The 25529-nt window shown below is 22.6% G+C and overlaps 1 protein-coding gene across 1 annotated transcript in view; it reads right to left on the minus strand.

Annotated features, from left to right (window-relative positions):
• LOC129613466 (formin-J) overlaps positions 1–25529 on the minus strand; it is a 56813-nt gene that overhangs the window by 13345 nt on the left and 17939 nt on the right. Inside the window, exons 4-6 of the mRNA XM_055527548.1 lie at positions 2742–3051; positions 1884–2043; positions 705–738 (exon numbers count right to left, since the gene is read on the minus strand). Of these exons, the coding sequence (XP_055383523.1) occupies positions 705–738; positions 1884–2043; positions 2742–2924 (377 nt within the window). The 5' untranslated portion in view covers positions 2925–3051. The remainder of the gene's footprint in view (positions 1–704; positions 739–1883; positions 2044–2741; positions 3052–25529) is intronic.

A 25529-nucleotide genomic window follows, 5' to 3' on the forward strand; every position in this document is an offset into this window, starting at 1 on the left:
CATTATCCAAAACAATATTTTATATTATTATATAAAATACAATAATAATAATGAAAATAATGAAGTTTAAAACAAATGCCATCTGTTGGAAATTTTTTGATAAAGTGTTAATTTTGAAAATTACCGGCACTTAATTTTAAAATTTAGAAAATTTTGAACACAATTTAATGTTGTGCAAATAAAATAAATATTAAAATTTAAATATAACTTCAATTGCAAGTGATTTTTCATAATTTTTGACAGCTATTTCTGACGTAACTACGTTACGTTAGTTGAAATTTTGTGACAACTATATTATATAAGTGTCAATTAAATTCTGAATTAAATAATATAATTAATATGTTTATTGAATCGGACTTTAACTTTTTAAAATTAAAATTTTTTTTTTTAATAAACAGTGATTTTACTTTAAAATAAGTAATTTGCATTTGTCAACTTCTGTTTACTTTTACATTTCAAGTTATTCTTCTTTTTTATTTATTTTCATGAAATTGACATCAAGTTAAGAATATTGTAAAGTTATCTAAAGCAACTTGTCTAATTTGTCTTTTTCTAATTCGATTCTAATTTATCTGGTATATTGCTAAATTTTAAAACAGCATTAAAATTAATTAATTATTTATACTATATTAATTAGATTTCAATTTGTATTTAATTCCTTATTTATAATAATTATATAATTAATTATTGAAATTCAAACTTACCTTAAATTATTCAGCACCGGTAAAATTTTTAAACCTAAAATGAAAACAAAAAAAAAAATTATCACATTATAAAATATTCGAGTTGAAATGTTAAATTTAAATATCGTCATTTACATACATAATATATGCAAATAATTAAATTCTTAATCAAAACAAAAAAAAAAAAACTATAGGCGCCATTGAATAAGAACTATTATAAACTAATTTTGTTAACGTCAATTAATTTAATTATAATATTAAATTAAATTTTATACATGTTTAACGTATAATTGTAACATTCGATTTAAGTGTAAGAATTTCTTCGTAAATTATTTTTAATTAAATTTTTCTTGTAGTATAATTTTTTTTTGATCATATGTTAAAAATTTTCTTAAATACAATGGACATGACATTTGAGTATCATGACATTTTATGTCTAATATTATAAGTATGTAAGTAGGAATTGTGTTTATATACAAATAAATATAAAATCACTTTGTTTACAATTATTATTAACATAAACTTTCCCAACAAAAACCGTTCGTATGCAGATATAATTTGAGTTTTGTTTTAAAGGGAAATGTGTGAACATAAGGCGGCTATTTATTTTTAATTTTTTGCTAAAAAAACTTTTGTTCCGTCTTTTATCGCACTTCAAACCTCAACTTTTATGTTATTTTGCAAAAAAATAAACGGGCCTATAATTTTAATATAACCAGCACTCATAAATTTTACATCATATTAAGGCTCGCTTTTTGTACAGCTTACAATGACACATATCATAAAACACCCTGTCATTTAAGCAATATGTTTTGTTGGAATTGTTTATAAAGCTTTTGTTTTTAATTCATATATGTTCAATAATATTGTAATATTTATGTTCATACATAGATAATTAAAAATATGTAAAAAGAGTGCTGATACATACATTTGTATATTCATAGAAATTACGTTTTACGATTAATAAAATACATAACTATGTATATGTCGTACAATTTTACTAAATCTTACACTTAACTGATATTACTTATAACCAGGAGGCATATTATGTATTTCAAAATTAAAATATTAATTATTTACTTTATAAATCAACATATTTTTGATATTATTTTTACCTACTACTCTATTTATTTGTTTTTTTTTTCAACATAAATAAAACAAAATTAAAAAAACAAATAAATAAAATTTTAATCTGTTTACCTATAAATTCATTTCGGATTCTAAGACGTTCTTGGAGGTCAGCTGCTGATATTATAACACAATTTACAAATGCTAATAAAGCCACTTGATATTCAACAACTGTTGTTCTTTCTAATTCAATTACAACAATTTTAAATCGATATCGGCAGCGTTTAAGATTCTAAAATGAAAAATAAAAAAAATAAAAATATAATATTATTCTTGAAAATAATATTTATTTATGTAGCATAAAAATATAAATCTATGTGTGGATGTTAATAGGTGTTTACTACTGTGCTAAAGAAATGACGTATACAAAATATTTGGTTTTCTACTACAATTATTAATAGTTTATTTTTCAATTATGAAAATATTTATGAAATAATAATAATGTATTCAATATAATAGAAATAATAAGGTGTTAATTAAAAGAATAATCAAATTAATTATTAAGAATAATCAAATTATATATTCTAATTTTTTATTTTATATATTGTTTTGAAAAAGTATTTGACAAATTAAATAGTGAAAGTAAAATTTGCAACATTAAAACTATGAAGGTCGTTTATTTAATATTTCAAAATTTGGAAAATTTTTTAATAAATTTTAATATTTTAAGTTGAATAAAATATATTAATTTGAATTTTTAAATAACTGATGCAATTTGTATTTTAATTAAATTTATTGTTTTATGGTATGTTGTAAACTCCAAATTTTATTTCAAACCTTCACATCTATTAAAATCCAAGAATTTTAATATAAAAAGATAAAGAGTTAAATAGCATGTGAAATTAAAGAGGTGTTTGAAATTAAGTTTAAATGAGGTAGAATAAAATTGCGAAATGATATTCCTAATGTCATTATATAGGATTATTTTACCTTATAAAATTCTAATGTTTCTATTGCTCTCGTATATCCTTCAGAATTATATGCACATAATGCTGATAATAATTCAAAAACTTGTTTTTTAACTATTGTATTATTTGTATCTAATGCTGCTCCTAATTTTGATACATATTCACGATTTTCAACGATATAATCTAAACCAATCCTTGAATCCATATTTTTTAGTCAATTATAAACAAATAATTTAAAATTATTTTAATATTTCTGTCTTAGTTTAAGTAATTTGAAATTTCACTATGTATGATATCCTTATGTTTCACCAACTTTTCTTCTCGATATAGTTCTGAAATTATAAAAATATTAAATTATTTTTAAAATTAAATATTATGTTTATTTAAAAAAAATATTTATTTAAAATAAGGATATTTAAAATTATTCGTTAAAATTGTTAAATTTTAAGAAGGTCCCAGCAACATCAGTAAATTATAATTAACTTATTCCTAATTTTTAACATAATGTGGAAATACCATAAAAATTAATATTCTAGCATAAAATATTGTACTTCATATTGTTTTAGGCTCTAAATTTTTTTGTTTTCAAGTTAAAATGTAAGATTTGTACGTAAGTATTTTGTTCGTTATTTAGCTTTGTTTTATTATTGTTTAATAACTGAATTTGTTTTTAAAGATACGGTAACAAAAATAATAAAAAAAAAATATTTTTGAAAATGCTGTATGCGTTTGCAATTCAAACTTAGAATTAGAACTGAATTGATTTTAGCAGCAAAAAACAACGACTACAAATACTTTAATGTTGCTACTGCTTGTAGTAAACAAAATGTTTGCAGCTGTTAAAGTACTATCGCAATCGTATATGAATAAAATTATTCAATTCTTCATTTTCTATAGCACTTAAAATATTTATTGAATATATAAAAATTTAAAAACCCAAAATACAATACTTTATTTAATAATTCATGTAATTTTCCGTAATTTTATGTTTCTAATTTAAAATAGTAAAACTAAAACAGCGTATTTGCGATTTTCGAATCTTCCAACATTTTACGTTTTTTATTTACAGTAGCAAAATTAAAACTGAGTGTTTGCAATAAATTTTTGAAAATTTTAGTTTGCAGTTGTAGTTTAAAAAAATATTCTCAAAACATTGCTGCATTTTCAAAATTATCAAATTTACTGTAAGTTGAGTACTACATTAAACTTAACTAAATAAACGTATAAGAAATTGATATTGACTACACAAGATTTTTAAAATAATTTTATTTTTAAAATTAAACTCTTAACTATTTTTTTTTCCACTTTTCTTTTTAAATCTATACACTTATTTACATATTAATTTGCAATATTTTTCGATTTTACCTCCAAAAAATATTTACTTATATATAATTAAAATTTTTACACCTTGTTTTAGTGCGGGTAAAATTGACTTTTAACAAAGCTTATAACATCGCTAAGAAAATCAAATAGACGATACCATTCTGCAAAACTACAACACAACTATAAATAAAGGCAGGTGGAAATAAAATGTTTGTATGTCTCTAATACATTTTTATGTATGTTTGTATATACATATTTAATTTTAATATTAATATATCTTACTAAATTGTTGTTTTCTTTTTTATTTTTTTAGTTTTTTTAAATAAAAAGCATGCAAATTATGGTGAATTGCGAGGTCACACACAACATTATGATGAGACAACGACGACATTGTAATTTATTTCTATATATTACTACATATATGATTTTGCTCATAATTTATATTTTCATCAGCAAGCAATAATCTTAGAGAGCAAAAACAAAAATTTTTGTATGAACAATGAACGTAAACTTTAAACATAACTAGAAATGGAAATAATTATAAGATGAAATTGTGACTAAGATTTTCAATCCATTTTTTTTTATTATTCTTAAAAAAATGCTTTATTCATTGAATTTATTTATTGGAAATTAATTTTTAAGTGATTTATTATGTTGATATTTTAGAAAATTTAGAGATATGCACGTAAATTTATTCATTAAGAATTTTGTAATTATTAATGAATATAATTATTGTAAATTGTGTATTCAAATGTACATTTGGTTATAAAAATTCTTATTCATATTTAGGCATTTAGTATATAAATCAAATTCAACATAAACACTAAACCACATACCTATATATTTACTAAGAAGAAATTACAAAATAAAAAATTAACTATTTTGAATACGGAAATAATATAAAACGTGTCGAAATCAAATATAATATGTTTATTATCCGGAAATAGTGGGAAATGATCTATATGTTCATATATAGGTAAAACAAAATTGATTTTTAAAAATTACAAGAAATAAATCATTGTATGTCATCTGCATGGAACAAAGCAAAATTGTTATATACAAAGTAAGATAAAATGTCCTTGCCAGCCAATAATTTAATAAAATATTTATCATACCAATTCAGTCCAAATTTACTGTACACATAGCGTATAATTAATTTTATGTATGTATATAAGTATAAGCATAACTTTAATAAAAATGTGTACATGAGTACGTATGAGTTTCACTAGTATATCTTGTTGGATCAGGAAAATTGTTTTAGTAGAGACAATTTTGCTCCGAAGTTCCTATGATATGCTTATTTTCCTATATGCTTTTGCGGAAGCTTTGCCATAGAATTTGCAGCAAAAAACTTAATAGGTACTATTTTGCTTTTCTATTTTTATTTTGTTTCTTTACAGTTTTTTGGAAATACCAAAACGTTTTTGCTGGCAAAACTACTTTTTGTTTAGTTCTTACCCAGTGCATTGTTTTTTTGATATATAAGAATTAAGTTGTTAAGACTGGCAATGAAACTTTTTTATTTAATGATTTTTCTTTAGTTTTTGATTGCATAACGTAGGGAGGAATGTCTTTGTGCTATTAAAGTTTTTTGAAAAAGAAGAAGAGTTTTGAATGGGACTGTGATAGATTTCCGGAATAACCTCATTTAGACTTTTATTCAAAGAAATAATTGCTTATACTTCAAGAACAAAGTTTCAGTACAGATAAAAAAATTTGCAAATTATCAATATGTTTAAATAATAAGCGGATGTTTAATAAGCGAATTCGATTATTTATGTATGTGTGTAGATATATGTATAAATTCCAAAAATTAATACAAAATTTATTGATTTCAATCCGTTAAATTATAGTTAAAAATCCACTTTATAAATTATTTATTAAAAAAATTTAAATATATATATATATTCACAATAGATACTTATATAGTTTGTACATACAGGTACCATAAATTTCTTCAAACAACTATTCAAGTTCAATATTAAATATTTTTGTAGCTATATGCGAAATGAAACCTTAAATTTTTTCGAATATATTTTTATAATATTAAGTTAGATGAACTTTATTCAACCGAATAAACAATAAATTTTTATATTTATGATAAAATCATTTTTAAATTTCATATACTTAATCTTCAATCAAGTATATGTATAAATATTTATTAATTCAATAATAATTTCATATACAGTTCTGAAATTTGGTTTAACAGTGAGTAGTGACGTGTTATGTGGTTCTTTTAAAACAAAACACCAACACTGAAAAACCAAAATGTAAAAAAAAAGCAAAAAAATTAAAAATAAATTTAATAAGAACAAAGTATAGAAAAGTTCAAGAAATCAAGCCATACAGGAAATACCAATTATACAACAATTGTTAGAAGTTGTCAATAAGTTTTCCATTCAATTCATATGAAATTCTTTATTTTTCACATTTTGACTAATATATATTTGAACATACGCACATACACATATGTGTATTATTAATTTATTTACAATTACACATTATATGAAGATAATATGCATGTGTGCACATTACTTCTTTTTTTTCTATAATGACTATATACATATACTTATAACCTTCATGAATTTTAAAATTAAAAAAGGCCTGGCCACTTTGAAATTATTGTTTTATTTAAAATAACATTCAACATTTTGTAAGAAAAATGTAAATTATCAATTTCTCAGATTATCTGTAAAATTTAGCAGAGATATTTTTCAAGCACTTTTCCTAAAAAAAAATTTGAAAAAAAAGTGTTGATTAGTTTCTCTTCGTCTTTCCGTCCGTCCGTTCCGTTCGTGTGAAGCAAAATATTAGCAGATACTAATAAATAGTTTATTTCGTTGGAAGAAAATGTTTTCTCACTTCTATCCTCTCTGAAGCTATCGCCTCTTAAATTTTGTACAATTTGAATTTTTGGTATTTTATATTATTTCGAAACTGTAAGCTTTTCCAAATTTTTATAAATCCATAAAGTTCAATTGAAGTTGAACTTCCATTATACCCTGTTTTACGACTAGTGTATAACAAGTCCCTGTTCCTGTTTATAGAATTTATGGAATGTATTTCACCCCTTCGGACCAACATAGAAGAATCCTTTGAGCTTTTAAACCTGCTAAATAGCGTTCTATTAAGTTATATAATTATTCATATTATTTTACGCAATTAACCTTTTGAATTCAATAATTTTGTAAACGCCTTTTTAATTTTTTTTTTTGCCTCATCCTAAATGTATGCAATCATTTGAAATATTTTGTTGTATGAATGGAGCTAATTTAAATATGTAATGTAATAGATTGTTTTTAAAAGCAATATTATTTGCTCAAATGAAAAGTGCTGCTTTATAAACCATTGGTTAAACTCAAACTTATTTCTTTAATACTTTAAATACACACACTTTGTTTTATCTTTTATTTCTCACCGCCTACACTTTACAACCTACTATATTCGATACTCTTTTAATGATTTTCGATTGAATTTGATATACATACATATATGTATGTATGTATATATTGAAATATTTCATTTGCTATTTTGTTATAAGCGTTTTTTTTAAATGTATGTATGGAAATGTTCATAAAAAACAAAAGAAATATTCATATATAAAAATCTACAAATATAGAATTTCAGCATAAATTAGAATTTTAAATTTTTTTTTTCTGAAAAATTAGAATATACTTAATTAAGAAGAAGAAGAAGAGTTAAAAATGTTTTGTATAATGAACCTGATTTTTGCTTTTTCTTAAGAACGTTATCTTAAATGACTAAATGCCATTAAATGCGCAAAGATTTGAATTTAAAAAAAAAATTCAATTTTTAGAATTTTTATTAATTTTTTTTTTAAGAATTATTGTTTTTTGGTTTTGTTTTCCATGTTGTTTTTACAAAATCTGTAATTTGGCAATCCCACCTGTAATTTATAATCAAATCATAATAGGATTTTATGAGGATATAAAACATAATTTTAATAAAAATTCATTTAAGTATAATAAAATTTATGTTATTATATTGTGGTAACTCTCTAAATATGGTCAAAAGTGTAAATAACCGAGGGTAACATTTAGAAATGTTCCAGAAAATATTGATTACCGATTTTGGCAAAATAAAAAAAAAATTTAAAAAAAATATTTGAAAACTTAAAATTAGTTTTTTTAAATAATTTTTTTTTTAATTAATAAATTAAAATTTATTTTTGGTCTCGTTTTAGATTCCATGTGTAGTCTGTGAGTTGTAGTTCAACGACCAAGCAAAATGCATAATATAGTAAGTATCAACAACTAAAGCAACCAACCAAATATTTACATGGAGCTTTTAGTACTAATGAATTACTTCTAAGTGATCATATTTTTAACTTAATTATTAGACATCGTACTTGTAGAAAGACAAGAAATTAAAATGTGTTATTATAAATTTATTTAATTCTTATTTGAAACAGATTATGAGCATGTCAAAAAACAAAGAAGTCAAGATTGCTTATATTTTTTAAAACAAGTGAAAATTAAGTTGTAACAATTTTAAATGAAAGAAAATTTAGATACATAGAGAATGAAGATCTTTCCAGTTAATATGTCTCAGAATTATATAAGGTCAATTTTGTTTCAATTATATAGAACCTGTACAAATAACTAATTTTCAAATAGTGTCCGAACAAAATTTAAAATATATAATTTTAGAGAGTATTTCAAAAGCATTTCCGTATAAGATCGTTTTGGTACTTATATAAGACCGTTCTTCAGGACGGTCTTCAGGGAGTAATAAAAATAAGTATCTGCATCGAATTTCACGTCTCAATTTCAAGTTCTTATGTGATGGCTTCAAACACAGACGAATGAAAGGGACAGGATAGTATGGTAGGATTGATTTAAATTTCCAATATGATCTAGAATATATAGCTTGTGTTACAGAGATTTTTAAATAGAATATACTTACATATATTTCCTGTGATAGGAGGTTATAAAAATAATATATGTATAACAATAAATTGTAAAGTGCTTTTAGAAAAAATTTAAAATTTAAATGTTAATCATTAAATTTAGTTCATATATACTGTAAATATATGTATAATTATTTAATTATTCAAAAATTCTGAATTTGAATGCATATATTTATTGTTTCCGTAGATTAAAAATGCACTTGTTACTATTTTCTTTTTTTATATACCCATATAATAATTATTCTATTCTTTTGAAACTATACTAAAGCCTATTATGGAGTCCTAATTATGGATAAGCTATAATATTAGAATTTAAATATAAAAATATCAATATTGTTTATAATAAAAATCTATTTATTTTTTTTTTTGTTCAAAATTATGGTACAATTCCATTTTAAGCCATAATAATAATAATATTAAAAATATTTTTTTGTTTTAAGTTTTAGCACGTTTTAAAAATTATTTTAATTGTCCGATCGATAACCTGCAAATATAACAGAATACATTTTTTTTGTGTTTTTATATTCAAATATAAAAGTTATTACGTAAAACATTAAAATTCTGAACATGTTAAAAGAGCATGATGAACTGAAAAAGGGTTAAATTTCCGGTGATGAACATTAGTATATTATCTATTTTTTTTTTTATTATTATTTTATTATTTTGTAACTGTTGAAATTTTCCATATATAAAATGTTAGAATTAAAAAATATTCTAAAATATACCAATACCAAAATATAAATGCAGTATGTATGAGAATAGGTAATTGAATATATTGAATCGGTTACTTCTATTATGATCAAAAACTCGAATGATTAGAATTTAAAATCTATATACCTGTAACTGTATACAGGTGTCCATATTTTATGACACACTATGTCATGAAGTTAGATTTTTTATGGGGGTTTTTTTTTTCTGTGTTTATTTCTGTTTTTTTTGTGTTATATGTACGTCATGCAAAAGATATTGGGTTGAAAACGTAGCAGCAAAAAATAGATTCCTTTTTTAAATTTTTTTGGGGTCATTCAAATAATTTAAGCATTACTTAATAAAAAAAAAATTAATTTATATAAAAATTAGAAAAAAATATACATACTTATGGTGACTATTATTTAATATTGGTGACACATTTTCTTATATGCTTATAATTAGATTTTTATGTAGGTAAGTAAATTCGTATACTAGATGCACGTAAATGAATGCTTCTTAAAAATATTTTTTCATGAATTTCATGAATTTAAGAATCAATTAGATACTAAATAAAAACGAGTTTGAAATGATTTTTCTTATATTTTCTTTAAAATATTTTTTTGTTTTGCGTTTTCGAAAAGAAAACTTCACTTGATTCATATATATTTGAACTGATCATGAAGTCACTTGAAATTGAACTAAAAAATATCTATGTGAGTAGTAGATACCCGCGACCACATTGTTAAAGAATTGCATAAGATTATAAAAATTTTCTTTAAATATTTATTTCAAATTCTATGAAAGATAGAGAGAAGGCTTTAGTTTATTTTTTTAGGAAAATGTAATTTTGGTTCTCAGTAGAGATTTATTTTGGCCGGGGCTCTATTTTAATGTAATGTTTCGTGACAATCGGTTCTGTCAAACTTTTATAAATTTTATAATAAAAAATAAACAATTACGAAAAATAACATTGACTAAAAAATAAGAACAATTAAACATACTAGAGAGAAATAATAAAATAAAGGACAAATATAATAAAAAATTTAAGTATCACATATTCTGAATTAGTGAGTTCTACAATTTTATCTATGTTAATTATATATTATAATATATAATAATGTTTATGAAATTTTTGTTATCACAATTATCAAGTGTTTCCAATAATTCATTATAATGTTGAAACAGGAATTATTCATTAATTTTATAGTTGAAAAGATCTTTTATAAGCCTGAACTAGGATTTTATGAGGTAAGCCTGAAATAGAGAATATAATACGGCTTTCTTATAATTTTCCAGAATAAATTTATAGATATCCTTTTGAATACCACAACTGCAATGTCTCATTTAAGACAAGAATAAATCCAAGATACCATCGTTGGTATACTATTAAAGTGTGTATTTCAAAATTTTTTTAATTGTTTTTTAATTTTAATATATTTTTACAGTAATACTTAAACTGTTAGAACTGTTTTTGACACTATTGACATTTCCCATATAAAAGTTAAAAATCCACATTACATACCCATTAAGATATCAATTGATTACCACAATATTATTAATAATCATTGAGCAGCGTACAAAAAAGGGTACACAAGACACAAGTGTAGTATTAAAATACAATAATTAAGTATGTGAAAATTTATTAACACCACAAAATTAATGAAATATTTTTTTTTTCTTTAAAGTGGTTTTAATCATTTCTCACTTAATTGTCAATTCACAAAAATATCATTAATTAGAATATAAATTTCAATATACAATTTTTTTTTTTTAATAACAGTTTATTACTTATAAAACAAATCTTTGACAGATTCATATTTAATTGAACATAAAAGAAAATTATAAAAAAACAATGAAAACAAAAAAAAAACACCGTACAATAGAGAAGCCACAAAGCGTTTTTAATCAATTATTGTATAACAAAAAAATTAAAAATTAAAAAAAAAAAAACAATAAACTGTGCTACGAATCACACGCTTTATTATTTATGCGGTTAATTTGTTTAGTACTTATGAAATTTGAGAATTATAATAGAATATTAAATTTTCGTTTTTTTTTTTTTTGTTTATTTGATATTTAAATTAAAATGCATTTAATATAAATATTTTTGTATCAATAATAAAAACCGCACAAAATGTTAATAACTTGAAAAATATTTTAATTAAAAACTTTTAATGGGATATAATATGTATATAGGTATTTATATATGTATGTGCATGCACAGATAGTAAAAATGTAGATGTATAACAGATTCACTTAAGTTTAAGATGCGCTTTAACAAAATATTAAATAAGTTGAGTTATTAAATTTTATAATGTAATTATTCCAATCACGTTTGACATTCTAATAAATTCTTGTTGTAAACAATTTTTTTTTACATACATTGTCGCATTTCGGTAAGTTTTACAGATGTGCAAACTTAAGTATGTAATAATAGTGACATTACATTATGACGTTTCGTTTTTATTATTTGATATACACCGCACATTTTTACTTGTGTATATACGGAAAGTTTTTGCAAAAATTTTTTACTTCAGGCTTAAAAATATGTTATTTATTAATTTAATTTTTTGTGACTATAATATAAAAGTTTTTGTTATTAGAAAATTATATGGCGTATTTGAATGTTTTGCGAACATTATAATTGTTGTTAATTTAATAATTGCAATTAAATTTTTTTTGTAGTAATTATATAAGTTCAATGTTTTAATGGCTTGATTAGTTGTTGTTATAAGTTAATCATTTTCTAAGCACAAAATATTTAAGAAAGTTATGATACAATAATAACCTTAAATGGATATGAATGATGCAACCATATTACATTTATTATATCCGGGAGCGAAACACTGTTATACATTACATGCAACAATAATTAACTCATATATATATATATATATATGTAAATATAAATATATTTAAATTAAATTGGAAAAATTTACTAAAACTTTAAAAATTTATAAAAGTTATGCAATTGAAATTTGTGGAATCTGCAATTTATATGTATTAGACCCCATTGTAAAAAATCTTAGTCTTGTAAAAAATGTTAGTGTGATGTTAAACGATAAATATTTATTAGGAACTTTTCCAATTAAGAAAAGCTGACTAGAATGAATAATAGCTTGAAAATGAAATTTTTGTAATTATGCCCAACTTCTGAATTAAATATTCTGATTCCGTTGGAATTTTGAGATATTTTATCAATATACAAGTACGTTGTATTATCAATATACAAGTACATATTCTATAATAAACTCATATACATAGAACACTTAACTTAAAAAGAATTCTAAAATATTTTGTTGTTTTAAAAATTCTATTGTTATTACACCATAAAAGTCATAATTCTTAAAATTTTTAAATACTCATCGTCTAAAGTGTTCCATTAGATTTTAAGTGTGTATACATAAATTTGAGATTACAATATTTACACAATAAAAAAATTTATTTTCAGACCCTTATTTCAATGTGCCCATCGATGTACATATGACATACATATAGAGAATATGAGATCACTTATTTAACTATATGGTAATAATATAAAAATAAAGAGCGGCATCATAATTTTGTTTAAACATTAATATTTAATCTATCTATACTGATTAAAAATCTCAACAAGTAATTTTTTTCTAGCTATAGAAAAACAAAGGAAATGGTTATATACTCCAATTTTATGGGCAATATTAATGATTTCGTTTAGTTAGAAAATAAATTTCAACAAGTCTTGTAACTTAGTTAATAAGAAAAGAATCCTAAAATTTTATAGAACACTAAAAAATTTTATACCAAAATGAAATTCCTGTTTTAAAAATATTCAAAACTATCAAAGGAATTTCAACAGGTTCTTCAAAATTTTGTTTAATACTTTCATTTGAATATTTAAATATTATAATAATAATTAATATTCACACCACTCACTGTTTCTATAGGCGATTTTCTCATTATTTATTATCATAATCTTTCCAAAAAAAAAATTCAATAAACTCATTGAAAAATAATAAAATTATAGGTAGAAAATAACACCAATATAAGTACATTAAGCTCAATTATTAATAAAAAAAACGGTTCAAAAAACTGTGACAAAACAAAACAAATTTAAGAATAAAATTTAAAACTATTGTTAAATAATAGTACTTTTGCACTTCATAATAATAGTACTGAGTACAGTTGAATGTACATTTTTAATGACCGACCCGACGACACTCGGAAACAGTGAATATTTAAAAAGATCAAAAAAGATTTTATCTAACACTTACACACTTATTAAAACTTAAAAATATTATGACGTATAATAATGTACTTAGTTCTTTAAAAATGTTATGTGTATATGTACATAAGGTGTCGGCATCTTTAGATAATTTTTATAATTAGTTTTTGAATCCTATGTGATAAGCGAATTTTAATAATACCCTGGTAAAATTTTTTGTCAATTTTTGCTTGATATTTTAATTTTTGATTTGTTTAGAACTTTAATCGTTATAAATTATTGTTGTCGCCATAAAAACCTGAAGGTCGTATTATAAGTACATACCTTTAGTGTATATTTATAGAAAAAAAGGAAAAAAAAGCAAAACAAAAGTTCAGAATTTTTTTCGATGATTTTTTAAAAAGTTCGTTGATTTTTTTTTATTGTTTTAATTTTCTTAATCGTAAAGTAAACAAAACAAAAACTTTAAATGCGTTGTTCAATTTTTAATTTTGATTACTTTTTTAATTTTAAATAAATCTCAGTAAATAGATTTCAATGGTTTAACTCTTGTTAACACTTTACACGTGACAGTTAACTATGAAAAGACTTGTTGGACGCGTTAAGTTTTCATGATTTTTTTGTTCTTTTTTTTTTAATAATTTCTATGTCAATAATTCATGTAATACATCTATATAAAGTGTTAAATGTCCTACGTTCTTGTTAACGACGCTTTAAGTGAAATAGAATTAGAAGAACACTTAGAGACAAATAGTGACGATAGTGAGGTAACAGTAGTTAGGAAAAAGAAATTGCAATTATTGAATCTGATTTAGAGGATAGCGATGTATGGGGTAATGTTACGAGAATCGACATTTCTTTCAAAAAAATCAATTTTTCATAACAGGAAATAAAATACCAGGGGCAGAAGTTTTCAACGTCGAGGAACTGTATTAATTATATCAAGTTGCCTTTATAGAAATTAACTGTATTAATTATATCAAGTTATTGCTTTTATAGAAAGTTATACACTTGGAGTGGAGTATTAAACGCGTGAAGTAAACTGTTATACGCTAAAAATTGAATGTAATACAGTTGGGGTGAACTTTTATACACTTGAGTTGAACTGTTATACGTTTGAAATAATTGCGTATAAAGTATACATTTGAAATAATTACTTGGAGTAAATTGTCACACTTGGCGAAAGCATTTATACATTTGGAATAGAGTGCTATACACTCGAAGCAAAGTGTTATACGATTGAAGTGGAGTTTTATACGTTATAAATCATGTATTTATTTGAAAATTATTTAAGGATTTATTAAAATGCTTTCAAATAATTTCGTTATTAATAATCACAATGCATCCTTGGCCTAAATTATTTCCGGACTTTTTAAAGGGAAAAATTAATGACCATAATTCTCTTAAAAAGAGCAGCCAAAATTAAAATAAATAAATAAATAAATAATTAAAGTATATTAAGTAAATAAAGCAAATAAATTCTCATATCATTAAGATTTTTTTACTTTATATAAATTGTGATTTATTTCTTAACATAATATAAAATTAAGATTTACAATAAAAAAAAAAAAAAACAATACAAAAAAATACCGAAAAAACTTCCATCACATACAATTTTATTTTATAAAACACCCACTCTCATTCTGACTAGTGAGATAATAAATTTTAAATGTTTATTAAATAATATAATAGTATAATAAATAAAAAAATAATAAATTCTTTGCACAGGTACCAAATAATAATTTAACAAAATCTACTCTTTAAAATATCGTAAAAAAGAAAAAAAAGATGTATTCAAAGTAATTATATGACATGGCATATTTAAAATGTTTTTACTTCTTGTTTCATAATTTCACACACACACACACACACGTTGAAACTATTCGTAATCATATTAATGATGATTAAGTATTTTAAAATTTCAATAATCCAATTGTTCATACCGCAATCACTCTTATACACCATAGCAAAAAAAAATTACAAACAAATAAGAAAAATTTAAGCAACATTAAAGCGGCAACATTGCAATGATGATAAAAAAATTTTTAAATCTACCCTCCTATCTTATACATTTTGTATTTTAATTTTAAATTAAATAAAAGTTAAATTAAAAAAAAAAAATTCAAGAAGAAAAAATAAGAAAAAATTTCATTCGAAGAATCATCTGTAAATCAAACAACATAAAGAGTGTGTGTCGATAAAATGTGAGATCCAAAAATGTCGCTTTAAGTTACGTAAGCAAAAATTAAGTTGGCATTGCAAATATAAAAATTTTTTTTTGATCTTGAAACTATATAGAAAACTAATCTCACCTTTTATGGGAATTCAAGTTTATAAATAAATTTTATTTAAAAAAGGAAAAAATAAATTTATACAAACTTTTAATATATTTGAAATTTTCTATAATTTAAAGAATAAAAAAAATTTTTCATGACAAAGTTGAATAAAAATTGTATTAATTTTGTTTTTTGATGCTTTAAATTTTATTAACTTTTGAGATTATAAATTTTTTTTTAATATAAAAACAAAATAATTAAATTACAATTTTAACAAATTAAAATTTGATACGCAAACGTTAAAAAATCCTATACGATCATTTCATTAAATTGAATGTTCTCAATTTTTTTAAGAGTTCCTATATTTAGTGTTTAATTAAAAGGAAGTCGATAATTAAAATTTTTTTTGTCGAAAACTTCTTCTGATAAGTTATGAATGAATGTAATAAAATTTAAGTAAATTAAGAAGACGTAAGCGAGCCTATACTTCAAACAATGAGTCTAATATAATATGGTCACTTATGAGAGTGTATATACGTAAAAGATAAGAAAGTCGGTGTTTTTGAGAAACAAATGTATTACACGCTGTATTTTTTTGATTTTCGCTGTATTGAGCGATTTTTCAGCGATTTTGAAGCACAGTCAAACTACATCAACAAAAGCTCCCGCAAGACCAATTTCCCCATAAGGGCTCTGGCAGACAATTAATTTACAATCAAACTGTACCCCTAGTTAAATTAAAATTTGCATATCTGCCAAAAATTAAAAATTGCATATCTGCCAGAGCCCTAACACGAACTATTTTTTTTGCAAAATTTTTCTATTGTAAACCATTGCGAAACTGTTATATCTCCGATTAAAAAATGACTGATTAAAATTCGAGCAAAAAAAATATTCAAATGAGATAATCTAAAATGTATTAAAAATATAATTTAAAGTTAAAGAAAAGTTTGTCTTATAGAGGGTACGAGATAGAGAAGTTTGACTGTAATTGCGTTTTTATATAATATGTACATAGGTATTATTCATAATATAAGGACATGCTCATATTTACTTATTTATTTATTAAAGTGATTTAATTATAGAAAAAAATTAATTAAAAATGACCATTTGAAGAAATACTTAAATTTAATTTATTCATTTTGTACAAATTTATTAGTAATAAAAAAATATTTATTACTATAAAATTTGATATAATTATTTTGTTATATAAGAGAAGCTTAGAAGTTACATATAAAACTCAACTATAGTTGACAATTTAGCTACTTATATAAACTATATGTACGAGTACATATACAACATAATGGAGAAATAAAGAATTCTAATATAAATTCACATTTATCACCGGCAGATGGCTTCACATCTTTGAATGGAAAATAAAACTTAACTTTAATAATAATTGAATTTACCATGGTTGATTTTTGTTCATATGTATTAGTATAACAGGATTTTTATGGGTGTTATATTATTTGGGAGAGGTTCAAGAGAGAAGTTTACTATAAACTTGAATAAGAAATTGAAACATTAAGAAATTATTATCAATTTTTTATTTATATAATTTCATTTATGATTATATACTATAAATATTTCGTGAATAGGTCATAAGTTATCCCACGTTATATAATTCTTGGAACATTTTCATATAATTGTGTGAAGAAATTTCCATTCATACAATATGCTTATAGTTATGTTCCAAAAGGACTTACGTGTAATGTCTAAATATTTACTTAGCTCATAACCAACAAATATATATCAGTATTGTCTTAAATGACATGACATGAATATTTGCAACAATTTGGTATTTATGTAGGTATACATTGTAGGTACAATATACAGTTATGCTATTGTTATTTTATGTTTTATGTTAAATTATATTTGTGTATACAAAATACAAATAATATTGTGACATTACAAATAATATGATGAAAAAGAATTGTAAAAATATTTAAGTTTATATACAATGATCGCATATTATATGTATACATATGTATGTAAACATATAGCTATGTATGTTACGTATATGTGTATAAAACTACTTGAAAAAAACATTCAAATCACACCTTATAGTTGGCAAACACAATATCTTTATATTATTATTTAAACTTATTGACAAACTGTTATTCACAATGAAGGTTGACGATCATACGTGTTTTTATTACACAAATGTATAATTTAACATACATGCATACTTACATACTATATATAAAATATAGTCAGTTTACAAACATACACTAGAGGTACATATGAATCATAGGCATAGAAGAGAAATAAAAAACTTTAAATATAACAGCACTTGGAGCATGTTTGTGTACTCGTATGTATAAGAGAAACACCTAAAATATAAAGTTGTTTAGATTTACTTTTGAACATGAAGGCTAATGGTATTCACATGAAATAAACATAATATACATACATACATATAAAAATATGACAAAAACTAATCTTAATACAAATTTAGAAAAAAAAGTATAATTATTCTGTCTTTTAATTAGTTGTTTAAAAATTTTTTTTTTCATATTTTAGATTTTTATAAACTTGAAAAAAAAAACGTGTTATCATTAGATCGATCAATTTAGGAGTTGTTAAAATATGAATGAATATTAAAAAGATTTCATAAAATTCATCCTTCAATGATCTGTTTTTTTTTTCTTTCTCTCTGAATTTAGCTATTTCGAATATTTTTTTTTTAATTATGGAATAAAAAAAAAAACAATTTCATAGCCTAATCAAATAATTTCAAAATACAAAATATGATTTTTTTTGTGTTTGAAATAACGAAGCTATTTTGGTGAGTGCAGGTACTATAGAGATTTAAGTTGGGTTCAGAAAATTTAACGTGACACTAGCTTTGTATAATCGGGTTTTGCTCATTGTGTTGGAACAGGGCAGAGCTGTTTTTTTTCTTATCGTGACAAAGTACATTGAAACGTCGGTATGTCAAACTAATTTTTCTAATTTTTTTTCTTTTCAGGTTTATGAAATTTTTTTTCATGATCGTTAAGTCATATGGATTTGAAGAGTTAACTACCTGATGTTATTTATGTCAGTAGTATTCGAGTATCTGCAAATTGGTTATGTACTAGTGCAAGATTTTGATATCTAAAATTTTCACAGTTGTTGTTTTCATATACAAGTAGTCCAATATTATGTTAACTTCTGCAAGATCTAAAACCTTATTTATTTTTTCAAAAATATTTATTTTCGATTCAAGAGTTCAATCTTATTATGAAAATTATCTTAATTATTAAAAAGTTTATTGAAATATTTTAATAATTTGATTTGCCGCCCAATTTCCGAAATCGTCCGAAAAGTATGCAATAACAAGATTATGCAATAATTCAAGTAAGACAATTACCTCAATTATTCAAGATCTTTTTTATTAAATTCATTTGAAAGGAAGTAATGAACAAGCGGTAGTAAAATTAAATAAAAAATTTAAATCTAATTGAAAAATGCCATAAAATAACATTAAAATTTCTAATATTTTTGACATTTACTAAACAAATTTTCAGACGTTAGCCATAAATTTTAAACTAATTATACGACAATAAATTAATAATGATTAAAATTAAAACAATAAAACATTATCTGAATAAATTAACATTCTTTATCTAAAATTAAAGTTCTTTAATCTATTCAATAATAATTTCTATGTTGCTATTTTATATACATACATACATACATGTACTTATAATATATAAAATATAAATTTATCATCATCAAAGAAACAAACAAATCAAACGATAATCAACTAAAGATTTCGCTTTTTTATAATTCGGATATTGTGTGTATTAATAGCATTTATATTATACATGAAAGCACTTTCAGAACTATTGCAACATTGCGGAAGCAATCGAATATATGTATAAAGAATATTGAAAATGAGAATTTTATATATAGACTATAAAACCATGTTCAATTTTATATGCTGCTTTCTATAAAATATGTAGAGTACGTACAGTTTTTTTTTATAAAGAAATTTGAAAAACATTTTTATACATTCTGGTATTAAAGCACAAATAAATTAACAATTAGAACATACAACTCGAATATACTACGTCTAGCATGCATGACAACTGTGTAACAAACGTATATGTGTGTGCGATGCTTTATAATAGTGTTATTTTCGATATTTTGTAATCACTTGAATTAGATAACTTAAAAAATTGAAAATATTTCATTTTTAAAAGATTTAGCAACTTTTCAGAACAATTAAATCAAGAAAAGCAAATATTTTGAAACATTTTCAAATTAAAAAAAAAAATGTTAAATTACAAAATAAAAAAAAACTTAAATTACAATTACTAATTAGTGACTATTGTTTAAAAAAAATAGAGAAAAGCAAAACTGTTTTATTATTTTTTCGTTAATTTTTTATTTTTTCTTATAAGATAATAATAGAATAGAATAGGAAAATTTTGGTATGATTATGTTACAACATGGCAGCGTTACAGCATGCTTTTAATTTTAGTTCAACTCACACGAGTACAAAAGAATTTGAAAAAGGAAACAAACTTTATGATAAGAAAATCAAAAATTATTGCAACATTCATTTGATTTGCAGAAAAAATACAATTTACTTTTTTGAGCATTTTATTGAGCATTGAATTTATATAATGTTCATTAATTGAATTTTGACATTAGATATTAGGTATTTGAACATAGATATTAAGTATTTCAATAAATTACCTATCGTCTGTTTTTATAACTAACTCAAACACATTGAAAATTGTACGTAAACTTTTGAAATTGCCAAACACTTTGAAGACCAGTTATAAATTGAAAAATCTACATTTTTATATAAGTGCGATTGAGTGAGCATCAACAGCTAGAGCAAATTGAGTTATGATCGTAAGTAAAGATAATAATCGTATGATATTCCATATGCCGATATACTTCTTTTCAACGAGAAGAAGACATCTATGTAATATCGATATAATATCATGTGTTTGTCAATTTAAATAATCATAAATAATAAATAAAAAATAATTAAAGAAACCATGAACAATATGACACTCAAAAATATAGTTCATTAATATCAATGACATCAGAAGTATCGTCATCTCAGTTAATTAAAATTTCACGTAAATTTTTAACAAATTCCAAAGAAGGTTCAGCATCTAGCACCTATTATTAAGATAACTTATTAAGAAAACTAAATCTAGTAGTTCGTATTTCGGCTCAATTTAGATGACTTTTTCGCCGAGAGAGAGTATTGTGGCGAAAATTATTATTGTCTTTCACAACCCTGTAAAAATAATATGCAATCAAAATTTTTCATCGGCGCCAACACTAACATGTCGGAATTTTGCAGAAAAGCTACGTGCAGATTGACTAAATTACATATTAAAATTCATTCATTCATTGTCAATAAGTTACAAAATATTCGGAGGATTTATGCGTGCAATATGCGTGCTACATTTTAAAAGTCATATTTTAACAAGCAAAATTACATCGCAGTCAAACACAAAATATGAATTTCTCTTCCTAAAGAGAAAAGTTTGTTTAGCTAGCTAGCTGTATAATATGGCTAATAGCCAAACAATTTGTTAATTATTATCTTTTATACTAAATTTATTCTAATTTCGCATATCTAATTGCGTTGAAAACTACATTAAATATAATGCTAATTATATCATTTATTTTGAAGAAAAATACACAAAATATTGTGGTCGGAAATATGTTTCGATTATATTATACAAGTAGGTAAATAAAATTTATTTTTATTCTAAGAAAAGATTCTTAATTTTTTTTTAGGTGAAACATGTTTTTCCTTTATGATATAATAATTATTTACAAAATGCGTTTAGGTTACGCTTTTTAAAAATAATTTTTTGATTTTTCCTTTCTTTTTTTTTGTGAAAAATATTTTCTTTGAATAGAATTTCATTATATTGTTTAAAATGAAATTTATTTTTGCTTTCATTTGTACACACATTATTTAGCATATTATTGTTAAAACAAAAATTTCTTGTAGGTATTTGTGTAGCCGGCTGCTTAATTAAATTACACACATTCTCTTTCTTTTCAAAAAAAATATTTTATTATTTCCGGGTCCATGTTTCTCTTTTACTCATATTTCTTCTATTTTGAAAATTTCTTTGTTTTTCAAAATTTTTATATTTTTTTGTGTATGTAAATAATTTGTGAGAATTTCATGTTTAACTATCTTATTTGAAAAACAAAACAAAAATGTTTTTAATAATTTCTTTAAATTTCTTTTTTCTATGAAAAACATAAAAAATATTTTAAACAAAATTTTTGTTAAAAAAACATTACAAAAATTCAAACATAAAATTTTACATTGGTAATTTTTTTATTTGTTACATTTTTTAATGATTGTTTCAGTTAAAATTAGATTTGCAATATTGTTTACGCACTTAAAAAAATTGTATACATTGGAGTAAAGGGAAACTACAAATATTATGACACAACAGCTGTCAAAATTATTCTACAAAAAAAATGAAATTTTTAAATTTAATTAATATTTTTAGTTTTGTGAAATTTTAATATTTTATTTTTGTTATTTAGATCAAATGTCAAATTTACAAAATTTTAGTACTTTTGCGTTAATACTTATTTTATTGTTAGTACATTTTTGTCCCAAATATTATCTATTATTTGGAGTTTCATTTACATAAAACGGATAGTATAATTAGAAGTATTTTATAAATGAAACATAAAGATTTGCCATTTACTTTTCATACAATTTTGAACTAATCTAATGGGATAAAAGTACGAACATAACGATTCTTTAGCAGCTTCTTTACTTAGGTTATCTGGTTGTAAATAAAAGCAATCTACGTTTTTTAAAAGAACACAACCCGTTCCAAATATAACAACAATGTATTTTGAAATGATAGAAATATTCTTTCAATAGTTTTTTAAAAATTAAAGATTTAAGAAAATTTTAAAGAACGTTTAATGTAAATTAATTCGTTAGAAAAATGTCAATTTAGTTAGGAAATTTTGTGTTCCTGTATACCCCAGATTTATTTATATGGAGATACAATACTAATGTAGAATAAATAATATGTGTACATACAAAATGTGTCTGAACAATCTGAGGACCGTTTGTGCAGATTTTGCCTGTGTTTTTGTGAAGCGTTGGTAAAGATTGGTTCAGTTGGGGGGGATATGTGTAATGGTATCCTCGGACGTGGAGGAGGTGGACGAAACGCTTGGACGAATCTGTAAGTCCGTGAGGATAATAGGATGTTACAATAAGTCCTTATATTCGCAGTTACCTGTTCAAAGAATGGCCCATATGGGCCATAGACATATGTCTAATATGTATATTTTGTTTTTGTGCAATAAAATTGCATATTTTTAGGCTCCGATTTTTTTTTTTTTGTTAAGCAAGTACTTATTGCTACGCTAGTTTTAACTGCTTTCAAAATGATTTAATAGTGAATAATTAAACTCTTTCAAAAAAAGGTTTAAAAATTTTTTGTTTGTATATTTAATACCGACATATGTAAGTATATAAAATTTAGTAAAATAATTCTTTTACGTAAAATTTAATAATTTATTAAATTTTAAATTTAAAAATTATTCTCACACTTTTTAATTTTTTTTGCAGATTTGGTGTGTTGCTCTCCAAATATAATTTTTATTAAATTTGAAATAAATTCAAATAAATTTATTTTTTCTACAGCTGATATAAATTTTAAAATTCTTATTTAAATATTATGCTTCCATTCAGCATTAGTATTGCGTCTACAATTTGATATTAGAGTATTTTTTCGGAATGATTCACTATTCAGAATATTCAGATATATTTTTGTTAACTAAAAAAAATATTATAGAATATTATTAGAATATTTCTGAAATGATTTCAATTTTAAAATTTTTATATTAATACACGCATTATTTATGTAGAATATTAAACAAAAAAAAAATTTTAATTTCATAACATTACCAATTTATATTGTTCGTTTTAACAATAGACCAATTTTAAAGGTGATATATGGGATAAGCCTTACGTAAGTATTATGACAATGAACATTTTTATTTTAAATTTATATTTCATTATTTTTAAATATATTTTATACTTAAACGGATGATTTATATTTTGAAAGTGACCAAAATCCAATTCCAATTTCAAATTTCTCTTATTTTCAATGCAATGATAATGCCAATAGTTGGAATAGAATCATACGTTGTTGGATAGGAAAATAAATATTCTATAAAACAAATATTAAGGTAACTGAATCTTTAGTTGTTTTAAACATAAACGCAGTACTTAATTTTAAATTGAAATGAACTTAGATCACTTTGAAAATAAACCATCCAACGAACAAACAAAAACAATATGACCTTTTACTTTTAGTTACTTTAAAAATCACACATTAAAATTCATTAAAAAATACCTGTACACTTTTTAATTTTTTTAATAAATTTAAAAAAGTGTCAAAAAATGCTTCTCATTCTGTCTTTTTGTTTTGTCGATCATTATTCTAAATATAAATGCACATATAGACCTTCAATTAGAATTTTCGGTATGAGCCAAATTCAAATTAATTCCCATGTACTTATACTCGTATATGATAAAAAATTGAGAACACTACTTTTCTTCCTTTATTTTTTAAAAAATGAGAGAAAAAATGAAATTAAAAAAATTATTTAAAGAAAAAATTTATGTACTCGAATTTAATTTTACCGTCTATATTTTAATTCTGTACAAATGTCATAATAAGCGAGGGTGAATTAAATAATGAAATATAGGAAAAAAATAGTATTTTAAAGAAAGTAAAAAAGTACGCATTCTATTCTTAGACTGCTTCATTATTAAACTTGTTTTACAGCAAAATTCAAAGAAATAAGGTTTTAATCTTTAGTCCAGATCTACATGATACAAATTCAAATTTCCCAAAGTAAACTTTCTCTTTTAAGAAAAAACAAAATAATAAAAAAAATCACGCTATATGATACAAATATAAGGTATCGCATAAAATGTTCGTAATTGCATCGTTAAATATTTGACGATTCTCGGAATAAATGACGTATATTTTTTTTGTGTTTTATGCACAAATTCACATGAGAAACGAGTATATAAGGAAAAAATTATTGCACTTTTAATTTTCATTATATTTTAAATTTTAACTATTTTAAAATTAAAATAACAACTAGCTTGAAAATAATTAAAACTGAAAAGATATAAAAATGAAAGATTGTTGTCTTTGTTGTTGTCAATTAATTCAAAGCGTTCATATTATAAAAAATTATATTTTAAAATCTTAGAAAATTATAGTCGACACATTATAATAATAAAAGGCAATCGACGTTAGGGTTTTGCATCTTCAATAATAATATAATAATAAAGTAAAAATAACATTACACATGTTATCATCATATTAATAGTTATGTTAAAATTTGAAACTTTTA

Source organism: Condylostylus longicornis, unplaced genomic scaffold (assembly GCF_029603195.1).
Source record: "Condylostylus longicornis isolate FDR11 unplaced genomic scaffold, ASM2960319v2 ptg000084l, whole genome shotgun sequence".
In the NCBI taxonomy this organism is placed as follows: domain Eukaryota; kingdom Metazoa; phylum Arthropoda; class Insecta; order Diptera; family Dolichopodidae; genus Condylostylus; species Condylostylus longicornis.